Genomic DNA, 13,714 nt, shown 5'->3' with positions numbered 1-13,714 from the left:
CTCAATGGATTAAACAGTTTTGGGGAAAATGCTACTAATTGTCCCAAAAGTGACCACAAAAGATTGCTGCCATTTGTCTCCAAGAAGCTTTATACCCAGTGTATATATAACGTCGCACTGTGACATAATACATTACTGTACCCCCTCCAACTGTACTATATACTTTCCCCATTTTGTTTTCTTGAATAGTTTTCATTATGTTTTGACACTTGGCTTTGAGGCAATGTAAGTGTACGTTTTCTCATGCCAATAAAGGTTCATTGAATGTAAATTGCAGGTCAGGGGAGAACGACGTGGAGTTCAATGGGGTGCTGGAGCCAGAGGAAGGAGAGCTGTCTGAGGACCTGGCAGGGGCCACCGGTAACAATTCATGGTTTATCATCATATAGGACCTGGCAGGGGCCACCGGTAACAATGCATGGTTTATTATCATAATGAGGAGCTGGCAGGGGCCACCAGTAACAATGCATGGTTTATCATCATATAGGACCTGGCAGGGGCCACCAGTAACAATGCATGGTTTATTATCATATAGGACCTGGCAGGGGCCTCCGGTAACAATGCATGGTTTATTATCATATAGGACCTGGCAGGGGCCACCAGTAACAATGCATGGTTTATCATCATATAGGACCTGGCAGGGGCCACCAGTAACAATGCATGGTTTATTATCATATAGGACCTGGCAGGGGCCTCCGGTAACAATGCATGGTTTATTATCATAGACGATATGATCCAGTTTTTGGTTATGGCAGTATCGGACTAACCAATTACGTGTGCACTTTCTGAAATAACCTACATTACCCACTACCTCTAAAATACATCGTGTTCGAGTCAATATAAAATACATGAAGGCCATCCAATCATCATGATTGCATGGCTTTTTATATTCCACAGAATGTAGGTGTGAGATGAGAGGAGAGGTGCTTTGGGTGAATCATATTCCTGTTTAAAGGTACTATGGGAAGTCAGATGATAGAACAGGGTGCAAAGCAACAAAAGAAAAACGTTTGGAATATCAGATTACATCTTCTTCAGGTCATGAGGTCATGACTCTAGAGGGTATGGCCAAAAGTTTGAGAACCACTGGTTCAGACCTAGTCGTACGGCGGTTGTCCCGCGCCACAAATACCAGATCTACAAGCTCAACGACTGAGTGTCTCAGCCGGACCTCAGGCTTTGGTGTGGTGTCTAAAACGTGTGTTCTGGGTGCGCCGCAGGTGGTTCGAGCCCCAGCGTGTGTCTGCTGCACCGCAGCTGCAGCGCGGCGGGAGGCTGCGGTGCCGTGGGGCCGGCCAGCGGCAGCACCAGCAGCCTGCTGGACATCGACCCGCTCATCCTCATCCAGCTGCTGGACCTGAAGGAACGCAGCAACGTGGAGGCCCTGTGGGGCCTGCAGCCCCGCCCCCCTGTCTCCCTGCTGCACAGCCAAGGTACACACACACACACACACACACACACAGCCCCGCCCCCCTGTCTCCCTGCTGCACAGCCAAGGTACGCACGCACGCACGCACGCGCACACACACACACACACACACACACACACACACACACACAGCCCCGCCCCCCTGTCTCCCTGCTGCACAGCCAAGGTACGCACACACACACACACACACACACACTCACTCACCTTTAGGCCTGTCACAATTATTACATAATCGTCTAATCGTATTTTCTTTTTTTTTGCATAGTCATTTCCATGTTTCCAACATTTGCAATGCAACATTTTCCAAAAAGAAATGGTGGAAATAGCAGATCTCCAAGCTTACAACGCGTAACGATGTGACCCATTTTGAGCTTGTATATCGCCTTTTTCCACTATTCACGTTTAGTTTTTTATGCTTAAAGTTATTACATTTATTTTCGTAAATATCTTCCTTGTGCACCTTTTTTTGTTGTTTACGAAGCCTAAAAGCCAAACGGAAATGTAATTTCTATTCATAGTGTTCCAATGTTCGACGACGGCAGAAACGCAATTAAATTGATAATTGCAATTTTTTTGAGCGACAGTCGTCAAGGAAAATGGCCCTACACTCACCAGTGGATGAAGACGTGTATGGTTTGATACTTTGATAGATTGATTGAATTATTCAGAAATGTCACGGTTCACCCAAGGGCCAAATTATGTCTACGTTACCATGCCGACATTGCACTACCTGCGAACAGATTGAAGATTAAGATGCCTAGGGTGGTACTGATGGTAAAACTTGTATGCTGTAACTTGGTAGATGGACATACAGCATCTCTTTCTTTTCAAAATCTTTTTATTTTCGTTTTATAACAGTATGGGTGTCAAGTCACAGGTTCATAGAAAAAAATTAAAAATCAGATTTTAGTATCAGTGACTGAGGTAAACAAACGTAGCCTACTGTATGAATCACAGAGATCGTGGGCAGACATAATGAAAAGACTGTTATTGTGCAAAACATGCCCCATACAGCATCTCTTAACAATTTCTAAAATGTACGTCCTCCTTGATCATACACTACAGCGTTACAAAAGCATCAACTGTAGCAGATCAGTTACTTTTGCTGTATTTCAATCCTGAATAGTAACCGTTGTGGACATATGAGGTTTCCACCCGAAAGATACAATAAAGCTGATTTGAGTTGCACTTTTTCAAAAGCTGGGTTACAAACGGCTTCGCACAGTAAAGTAAAGCTGGGTTACAAACGGCTTCGCACAGTAAAGTAAACCTGGGTTACAAACGGCTTCGCACAGTAAAGTAAAGCTGGGTTACAAACGGCTTCACACAGTAAAGTAAAGCTGGGTTACAAACGGCTTCGCACAGTAAAGTAAACCTGGGTTACAAACGGCTTCGCACAGTAAAGTAAAGCTGGGTTACAAACGGCTTCGCACAGTAAAGTAAAGCTGGGTTACAAACGGCTTCGCACAGTAAAGTAAACACACATCTAGAGATAACCGCACGGGAGACGTATGAAGCATGAGATGAATACACCAGGGCGATTAAAGGACCACTTCACCACTTTTCAACCTATCTTCCTATAATTGGTCCTAACTAATGTTTAGGATAAAATACCACAATTCTTTCCTACTCAGTCTGTGTCTCATAGGAAGGCTGTGGGCAGTTCAGAAACCCGTCCACCAGTGACATCATCGATGGTGAATCCAAGCTAATAGAAACGGCAGGCTTTCTTTTCCTGAAAAGTTTCAATGCAAAAGTTGAAGCCATCGTTCTCACGATAATAAAAATCTAAATATATTTTAAAACAAATCTTGTTTAAAAAAAATCTGCCTAATGATGATGTCACTGGTGGACGGGTGTCCGAACTGCCCAAAGCCCTCCTATGAGACAGACTGAGTAGGAAAAATGGTAGTGTTTTATCATGAACATTAGTGAGGACCAATTATATGAAGAGATGTTGAAAAGTGGTGAAGTGGTCCTTTAAGCATCAAGAGAAACTTATTTTTTAAGCAGGGATTTAAAACGAGCCACAGATTCATTCAGCGCATGCCTGACATGCTCAGGCAGGGCGTTCCAAAAGTGTGGGAGCTCTCATTAATAAAATAAAATAAAATGTCTGTCGGGTGGAAACCTCCATTGTCCAACACGGTTGCCTTTCAGGATTCAAATGGGGGAAAATAGCAGATCTACAAGCTCAAAGATGCTGCTACTGCTACTTTTGACACTTTTGTGTGACACTAGTATGGTCAAGTATGGTGTTAATTCATGAAAAAAGATTTCTGCCCGACAGCCACGACATATACTGTAAGAATTAACTAAAATATTTTGTTCTGGGGGCCCCTGGAGCAAAATATTTGTAATTTTGAGGAATCCACCTGAGGTGGATTCTATGAATGCCTTCTAAATCGGAAGTGTTTGAATTGTTTTTCCATTCCCCCCCCCCCAGCCCACCCCCACCACCCCAGGAAGGAGCGAGGAGACCGTCGGCCGCAGGCCGTGCGCCGCTCGGCCCCGGACTCCGGCGTCCTGATCCGCCTCAAGGCCCAGATGGCCGAGGTGCGCAGCAAGATGTCCGACATCAAGTGTCAGGTGATGGAGGCGCGGGGGACGGGGGAGCCCCGGCCGGGGCCCTCGGGGGCTTCCTTCGGCGTGGAGCAGGGGCCCTCGCTCCACCTGGATCCGGAGCTGGCGGCGGCCTTCCACAAGAGCGGCCAGCTGGAGATGCTGAGGAAAGGTTCTGCCGCTCGGTCCAAGCACTGCCGGCCCGGTGAGGAGACCACCGTGTCCCCAACATACACTCTAGAGCAGTGGTTTTCGTGTCAAGGACCCCCAAATGAACATTTATTAGGCCGCAGACCCCCCATTTGAAAACATTATGCCAGTGACCCCGATAAGGGAAGATTTTTACGGCTCTAGCAGTGATTCCGAAACATACTAATTTCATGGACCCCCCAGTTTCACACGTATTATGCCACGGACCCCTGATTTAATGGCATTTCTATCTCTGGGACCCCAATTTATATTGTAAAACCACTGTTACTTTAACTCAGAGTCAGGTGCCAAAAGGGTCCATTTGGTTCCAAATTATCATTTAGCTGGGTCCCCCCTGGAACTCCCTCAAGTACCCCTGGGGGTCCCCGGACCCCACTCTGGGAACCACTGCTCTAGAGCAGTGCTTCTCAGAGTGGGACCTCAGGGTTCCTTGAGAGGGCTGTAACTCTGGGAGTATGTAAATGTACATTTGCACACTCTCAGAGAGTGTTATGGAGGTCATGTCTGCTATTTTCAAAAGAATCTTGAAGAAACATTTGTGAATATCTTTGAATTTTAACAACAGAAATCTTGTATAGACCATATACAGATCGCAGCCATATCTTGCAATTAAGTTAATGGCAACTTTGGCGTAGCCGCAAATTTGCATTTGACAGCCCATACATCCAAACAGCAAAGTCCTATCTGATTGTATTAAACAACGTTAAACTCACCAACATTGCAGCTGTACAAAAAGCTTTCTATCTGCATAGTGTTTGTTTCATAAAAAGTGTTGGAGTTTGGAAGTGCTTGTTGGATATCAACTGCCATGTACCACCTGTTTTGAAATTGTACATAATGCAGGAGGAGGCAGGACGTTGCTTTCCTGACACTTTGACAGGAAGTAGCTCATAACATGTCTACAGTGGAACACTTTGCAGATGGAAGAGGATAATTCAAGATTTTTGTACAGCTGCAATCTTGTTGAGTTTGACTTTGTTTAATACAATCGGACTTTTATGTTTGGATGTCAATTGCAAATTGCAGCTACTTGCCACCCTGTCATTAACTCAATGGCAAGATTGTCTATGGGGATCCCTGACACAAAAGGTTTTCAGGTGGGGGGTCCTTAATGACATTGGTTCTCAAAGTGGGGTCCGGACCCCTAGGGGTCCTTGTGGGCGGTTCCAGGGGGTTCCATTTATACGTTGGCTATTCAAAAATAGCAGATCTACAAGCTCACGGCACGTCACTTTTACGATTTTGTTTTTTACAATAGCAAAAAATATTGAAACTTTTGAATAATTTTGAAACTTTTAAACATCAATCTTCTCTTCTGGGGGTCACTGCCTGGCACCAAACATTTTCAGACGGGCGTTCCGCTGTCAAAAAACATAGCAATTTGGGTGTCCTCGTCACAAAAAAAAACGTTTGAAAACCACAGCTTTGTGTTGAGGTTGACGCTGAGACTTGCTGTCGTTCCGCAGCCAAGAAGTGCGTGTCCCCCAAGCCGGAAGCCAGCGGTACTCTGGTGCTGAGGAGGGGCAGCAGCACGGACGGCCTGGACAAGGAGCTGAGAGGAGGAGCAGAGGCAGGGCAGAGTGGAGGAGAGGCAGCCATGGAGAACAACCTCCTCTGTCCCCGAGCAGAGGGTCAGTATTCACTGCTGCTGGAACCAAAACACACTCCATTCCACTGTCTCTTTGTTTGTTTTTAGGTGACATTAACTTAAGATTTTCTTTTAGCCAATCTATTAAAAAAATCTACAAACTCAGTGAAACTCTTTTTGTTTTTCAAGTGAAAGTTAAAGTGGTTAAGTGTGTCTGTGGGTTTTTATAAATATTTAACCAATGAAAAGATTTAACGAGGGATCCATTTTCCATTTCCTGAAAAAGGTACGATTTTGGACAGACAAACAAAGTTTCCTTCCGACAGCGACGATATATTATGCTTTAGTCATTTTTATTTCAGGCCAGTATGCAGCAAAGCCATAGAGCAATACTCAGGCCAGTATGCAGCAAAGCCATAGAGCAATACTCAGGCCAGTATGCAGCAAAGCCATAGAGCAATACTCAAAAGGCCTTATTTCAGGCCAGTATGCAGCAAAGCCATAGAGCAATACTCAAAAGGCCTTATTTCAGGCCAGTATGCAGCAAAGCCATAGAGCAATACTCAAAAGGCCAGTATGCAGCAAAGCCATAGAGCAATACTCAAAAGTGCCACCCCACTAAACTAGCGTGGTGACGAAATCTAAAACTACTACAAAAAAAAGGATAAACTTGACCGTCCCGTGCCTGCCTGCTCTCACATTGTTTTGATCAAATGAGAAAACAATTATCTGGTCTTGGTCTCGACTCGGACTCTACCCCCTCCTCGGCTTTGACTCGTGTCTTGACTTGGACTCGCTTTTTGGTGGACTCGACTACAACACTAGTCTGCCGTCTATTGTTTCCCAGTTTAATTGTACACTTTGTGTTTTGATTTAAAATATTTGAATTGCTGTGTTTTTATCCCTATCGTATCGGATGTAAAGCACTTTGCGAGTTTTCTCCGTGAGAAGTTCTGCATAAATCAAACTGTGTTGACTTACTCGCACCTGCCCTCCTGTGGTGTCCAGCAGCAGCAGCAGCCTGATTCCTGATGGTGTCCACATCCCTCCTCCCTCCCTGGTCCCCCCTCTTCTTCTTCCTCCTCCTCCTCAGACAAGCAGCAGGCAGCAGCGGAGGAGGCTCCGCTTCAGTCGTACAGAGGCCAGTGTCCCTCTTCTGCCGGGGGCGGGGCTAGCAGCGCCCACTACACCCTGGTGCTGCCCAGCACCACCACCACCACCACCACCATCACCTCTGCATCCAGAACACTGGGGTATGTGTTAACACATTGACTGCTTGAGGTATTTTCAGTGAGGTGCCTCTATTCAAGGGGCAAAAATTACCCAGATCACGGACCACAGACCACCCGAGGCATGCATTTTGTTACCGCAACCAGCTAGCCGTAAATAAAGCTCGTTTTGATTGGAATATGGAATCCGAGATAAAAGGGTGTTAAGGTTCCAGCTATCCTTGAAGTCAACGATCGGGAACCTTTTTACTGATGGACGGACCACTTCCGCTTTATCTCCTAGACATGGAGACGCTGATAGACGGTAGTATAGCGCGTTCTCAAACTGAATCAATATAAGACCTTAAAAGACGGAGATCTCCGTCCATGGCAGTCAACGGTTGGATTTGAAAAGATGGAGATCTCTGTCCATGACACTTAATGTGTGTTAATTACATATTTAGTTGATTTGAATTGTGTCTTACGTATGATTCATGAGACTATTTGATGATGTATTACCATGTTTTTGTTCTTGCTTACTGTAAATCGCTCTGGATTAGGAGCGTCTGCTAAATGCCTAAATTGTCTGCATTGTATGTCTGTCTGTACCTTGGCACCCTGGAACTGAGGGTTTGCCCCTTAGAGTATATATTAATAGAGACCCGGAGGAAACCCTGAGGCGAAATGTACATAGTGGCCGAATTTGGTATTGCAGCACTGGGCCAATTCTGGTCCGTTGACTATGCGCATGTTGAAATGAAATGAAATGATTACTATATTTACCCAGGGTATCTGGGCTAAGCTCAAGAACTTGTTTCCAGCCAGGCCCTGCTCATAGAACATTTTAATCGTAGTGGTTCAATGCCTTGTTCAAGGGCACTTCAGCGGTGGTAATTTTAACGTGTCGGACCGCTGATTCGAACTGGCGACCTTCCGGTATCAAGACCGCTCTGCAATCCGTTCGGCCACCGCTGCTTCATACGTGAGTGCGTGCAATGATAGTCAACGGCCAGCGCGTTCACGATTTGGCCCAATCCATCCCAGCAACTTAATGCAAGTGGATGGGAGGAGAAATCCGGTGCCGCCTCTATTAATATATACTCTAAGGTTTGCCCTCAATGTGTTCTCGAAGGTTTTAAATGAATAGAATGGTGGTGGTGTTTCTCTGAACCTCAGGCTAGGGCTGTTGACGGACCGCTCTCCAGAGGCTGAGGAACCTGCTAGTGTCCACCTGCTGTCCGTACAGGAGGGCCCCTCCTTGTCACATCTGGAAGAAGGTCAGTTCAGTTCTCTCAAAACACCAGGGACGTGCAGAGAATTCAATGTTAGAGAAGCAGGGGCACTTTTAGCAAAAAAATAACAATAATAGCTAGCTTGTATATCAGCGTTTTGAGGAGCAACCCCGCACTCTTTAGCTACTGGAAGTGCGGTGTACGACATGAAGTTCTGCACAAATTCTTTCAACGCAAAATGCTGCGTTCAAGTTCAGCAGAGTTCGGGAAAAGGCCTGAATGCTCCCTTTGGGTACGGGCGTTTGCATTTATTCCGCCATGGTAAATGCTGCGTTCATGGGGGATTTGAAGAAGGTGACTGAAACAATGCAAATCCAAGGATATTGGTGATCTGCAGAACATTGAGGAATGGGTTAGGATTACTGCCAGAAGCTGGTTGTCAGGCTAAGCGTCACGTTTTCAGCAGGTCATAACAGCAGAAGGCTGCTCTACTAAGTGCTACACACGCTTGTCATTTTTGAAAGTGGCAATTTGTGTTGAATTTGGAGAAACCACTTATATTACTTAGTTGTGTTGAGCTATTTAAATTGCTCTTGTTTTGTTTGTTTATTTCAAGCAATTGACAGTTTTGTGAATTTTGGAAATACTTTTAATTTGCAGTGTGAGCTGAATAATTTCAAAATGGAAATGTACGCGTGTAGCCAGACAATATGCTTTGTTCTGCCTAAATGTGTGTAGGATTACACTGCAGTCCAGATGGTACACGGTACATCCAAACATATTCTGACGGGTGCTGCATCACACAGGGCAAAACTAAATGTTGTTTTTCCCGCTTGAATAAAGTTTCTATGCCGATCGTTTCTTCTCTTTAGGGTGACTCAAAACAACCACAGTTAATTAACTCTGTGTTTTGCTTTGCAGTGTAGCCATAGTTATACAGTAGTTATCCAACTTCTCTCTCTGTGTGTGTGTGTGTGTGTGTGGCGTGTGTGCGTGCGTGTGTGCGTGCACGTGCTGGAGCAGGCCAGAAGCAGTGCGTGCGCCTGCTGCCGAGCGTGAGCAGTGACAGTGACATCGACTGTGACACGGACAATGAGGACGAGGCCACCGACGGCCACTACGAAGACCAGCCTCAGGCCTCGGCAGGTAAACAACCCCCCACCATCATGTCACCACTCTAAACCAGGAGAAGTAGTCCGCACACTGTTTCGTAGCTCCCACAGGAAATGTATTTATTTAGGATGACAACGTTTCGACCCCCTATGGGTCTTCGTCATACCTGACGAAGGTGGGAGCTACGAAACAGTGTGCGGACTACTTCTCCTTCTCCTGTACGTATCCTTTTGTTCAGCACCTGAAAGTTTTTTTTTTAGAGATGTGCGCACTTTCCTTTGGATACCACTCTAAACCAGCACACACTCTAGCTTTTTACTAAACTCAGCACAAAAAGTTCGGAAACTTAACTTTGGTCCATTATTTCTCCACTATAATAATACCAAGGAATACCAATATAAACAAGGGTTGAATTCCAACCATTTTGCCATTTTGGTTTTTTTTGTGGGGGTTCAACCCACACATTTAGCAGTGTTGCTCATTCCATGAACACCTGGTCCTTAGAAGCTGTACCTCGTTGTAAAGCTGACTAACCAGTAAGACGCCCTGAGGGCTTACGGGTCCATTTGGTTTCCGTGTACGCTCTCAAGAGTTAAATCATTGTTAAACAACTGCATTACTTAGTTTATAAGAGGTTTACACAATTAGAGAATGTAGAATAATTGTTATTTTGATATGTGTTATCTCTCCTAATGGTACCGACATCATTACAGCACGGAATTGTGAACAAAATCATGACATCAAAATATTCTAAGTCTTGGGTCTGAGAGGCTAAATGTCATCAAATGGAGGGCCGTGGCTCGAATGCAGAATGAATAATGGAACTTGATGTGATTGAAAACCACTGGTCTAGACGGTACAGTACAGTCAAGATGTGTACATTGCTCACGTCTCACAATCTGACTTGACAATAAGCACACCATGATCAAGGTCACACGGCCTGCAGAGGGCTAGGCTCCAGAAGCTGTTTCACATTTTCCCCTCAATGTCCCTTCCTGCAATGAAAAAGGACCGCGGATTAAATTAAACCGAGTTATGTTAGTTAGTTTATTTATCTCAGTCATGTTTAAACAATGCAGTTGAACAACAAAGTTACAATTGACTGAAAAGGTTTGGGCTGAAGCCGAAGCGTATTATGCCCACCTTATTAATGATTAAAATAATTATCCCTTAAAGATAAGGTAAACAAAAAGAACAGAAAAACAAGAACAAAAGAAGAGGAAAACTGATTTTCTACAATGCTGTGCTTCTTAAATATCAATGATAACAAACAAAAAAATTAAAAGACACATTTGGCTTTTATGCCTTAAACTAGTTACACACACACACATACATTGTTTTGCTTTTTTAATCTAGTTCTACCATATCATAATAGTGGTAATAACAATATAATAATAGTGGTAATAACTATTAACCAATACTATTATTAATGTAGTAATAATACTAATAATGCCAATAATACTAGTAATAGTAGTAACAATAGTATTTCTTAATGACTACCATTTATCAAGCTGTTTGTGCTTATATATTTGAAGTGGTTGTTTCAAATATATTGTATATTTGTTGTATTGTTTAATATCTACTGCATATGTGTTTGTATATTTGTGTTTGTGTAGTGGTTGCTTCAAATATATAGTATATTAATTATATATTTTAAATATCTACTGCCTATGAATATATATTAAAGCGATTCTATATATTTGTCAATTATCATAGCTTTTTAGGACCTATTCCATCCATTATTACATTCTAGTTGAACATTTTAAAAAGTACAGTATATGACATGCTAGCAGAGTGCATTACACTTTTGCCTCTTTAGTCCAATGGTTTAGATGCACAACACACAGCCATACTGTAAAACGCAGAGGACCCAGTACAGAACCCTGGGACCCTTTGTCAGAGTACCTGTTGTACCTGTCTGTCTGTGTCCCTTGTATGCCCATATATGGAGATCCCTGATGTCATTAGTACATGCCCATTTCTTCAGCTTTTAATACATTTTCTACTGTACAAATCATGTGTAAATCATATACATTGCGGGTTTTCAGCGAGCCCACACAGTTTCTGCAGGAACTGCTTTTCTGGTTAAAGGTTCATTATCGTAACGGAAGCTTCCATGTCCTCCCCAGGAGAGCAGCTCCTCCTCTCTGACGACCTGGGCCTCGGCTTCGCCGTGGGAGAGCCCACCGAGAGGTGATCTGTAAGGAGGGCCCACGGAGAGGTGATCTACTAAGGAGAGCCCACGGAGAGGTGATCTTGATCCGTCTTCTCCAACCTGCCTTCTTCTCCTCGCCGGTTCCCACAGCAGTATGAGAGGAGGAGAGCAGGACACCACCTTGTAGAAACTAGACCTTGTAGAAACCTCTTAGCTCCATATTCTAACGTTTAGTGGGGTTTTTCCTGTTCATTAATACCCCACTTGATCATACTACAGCGTCATACAAAAGTAGCAGATCTACAAGCTCGAAATGTGGCGCGAAGCGATCTGCCACTTTTTCCGTTTTTGAATTTTTGGATTCTGAAAAGTACCGTGTTTTGGACGTAATGAGGATTCCACCCGACAAGGACAATTTGCATGCAAACACCACTTTGGAGACGACATTACCGACTGCATTATTCCTACATATTATTTTGTGTAAGTGAAACGGAAAAGACTGAAAGTTTTGGTATTTTTGACGTGAATGAACCCCTTTTCATGGCCACCTTTTATTGAACTGTCTGCGGTCTCACTAATGAAGCTCTAAGTAAGAGCTAAATGAACAACCCTTCAGTTCTATTAGATGCGAGTGGTTATTAACATGGACCCTCGAGGGAGGTGTACGTACGTGCACAGACTGTTATAGCTGCAGTTGCAACAACATTGGCGGTGGCTATTCGGGTTGGGAGCTATATCGGGGATTCCAAATGGACCCTTTACAGGTCTGTAACTTTGTGAGTGTATTTCTATGCTCTCAGAGTTATGGTGTTCCTTGAAATTCAAAGGTTTGAGAACCACTGGTATTGTAATTGTATAACAGATTCCTTCCGTTCCCAAACCCTTACCTACATGTGACAATTCTGTACATGACCGAACTCCAGTTGTCATCAACTACACGTTTGCTTGTGAGCGCCAACTTTCCCCACCGAACATACTTTGAGGTGTACCGTCACCAGTCGGCACCTCGTGTGTCCGGTTTGTTTGCTGCGAGTGAGGTCTTGTGGTGTTCGTTTGACCTCCGGTGTTTTTGGATAGCCGCCTCTAAATGATTAGAGCACATCATTGCCACCGCCAAAGGTTTTGTTTAATCAGTTGACTAAAATAATCTACGCTGTTGACATCATTGTACATGTGTTTGGAAAGTTCACTCGTTTTGCACTGTAGATAATCTTAATTGGCGAGTAGAAGCTTGTTGTCGCATAGGGATCCATGAAGGATAGTTTTTTTTTTCACCGTTCATTGTGCCTAAAACACTGCATGGCTTTTATTGGCTGCATTCGGAGAGGCTTTTAGGCTTAGTTTATATTCATACGAAGGTGTGGCTTGCCCAAAATAGCCATCCTCCATTGGAGATCTTCGGCGGGCAACACCCACGCACAACTAAGTAGACTTAATGCGTAAAAGACGCAGCTGTGTTCTTCGAACCTAATGTCACAATCCATCAGTACAGATTTCTCTGTTTCTTTCCTGCACAAAATCCAGTGTTAAATTAACACGGTTTTGCTGACCAACATGTTTGTTTTTGTTATTGCAAAGTGTGGAAATGGGTGTACCACGCAGTAGGTACATGAGCATGACATGTGATTTAATCATGGAGTATCTTTGGTGTTTGTTTCCACTCGTCTTGTGTCTGTGCTATTTCAGCCATGTTTGCTTTATTTTTTATTTCATTTTATTTTAGTTTTTACAGCAGAATGCACATTTAGGATTTTTACTTGGTCGTGTACATTTATTTCATGTAACTAACAGAGTATGAACTAATAAATTAAATATTTTATGGTTTCCTGCCAAACTGACCACTGTCCCACAGTCATGGTTGTTTTTTTAGATGAGACTCCATTTCTGTTTTGTTTGTTGTTCTGTTTAACTTATGTGAAATGGATATTACTTTCTTTTGAAAGCTGCACTTGTATCTTATGTCAGGCCAAATCTTTGTATTTGTTTTCTCTTCTCACATAACCATTTGAACCCTAGCATCCCTGTTTATGGGAAACATTAGCCGAAAGTGTCTCGCAACGGGTCGTTGGTGTTGAGGGGAAAAAGGAGCAAACAGAGTATAGAGCTCAAGGTCAAATATCAGGAAATGAACAAAAGCCATTAATTTACACCAACACTGATAGTAGTGTTAAACAAGTCTATGAAAAAGTTTAATCTGCAACATAATTGCATACAACA

At 43.6% G+C, this 13,714-nt stretch overlaps 1 protein-coding gene across 1 annotated transcript in view; it reads left to right on the top strand.

Annotated features, from left to right (window-relative positions):
- trim37 (tripartite motif containing 37) overlaps positions 1-13,335 on the top strand; it is a 46,335-nt gene extending 33,000 nt beyond the window's left edge. The window contains exons 18-25 of the mRNA XM_079508285.1: positions 278-360; positions 1,221-1,433; positions 3,876-4,196; positions 5,668-5,832; positions 6,883-7,042; positions 8,174-8,274; positions 9,253-9,375; positions 11,472-13,335. Of these exons, the coding sequence (XP_079364411.1) occupies positions 278-360; positions 1,221-1,433; positions 3,876-4,196; positions 5,668-5,832; positions 6,883-7,042; positions 8,174-8,274; positions 9,253-9,375; positions 11,472-11,539 (1,234 nt within the window). The 3' untranslated portion in view covers positions 11,540-13,335. The remainder of the gene's footprint in view (positions 1-277; positions 361-1,220; positions 1,434-3,875; positions 4,197-5,667; positions 5,833-6,882; positions 7,043-8,173; positions 8,275-9,252; positions 9,376-11,471) is intronic.
- The last annotated feature ends 379 nt before the right edge of the window (positions 13,336-13,714 follow it).

This window comes from Electrona antarctica (genome assembly GCF_951216825.1).
Source record: "Electrona antarctica genome assembly, chromosome: 8".
NCBI lineage: Eukaryota > Metazoa > Chordata > Actinopteri > Myctophiformes > Myctophidae > Electrona > Electrona antarctica.
Note: the sequence above shows the minus strand (reverse complement) of the source record. Positions and strands in the feature narration are given on the sequence as shown.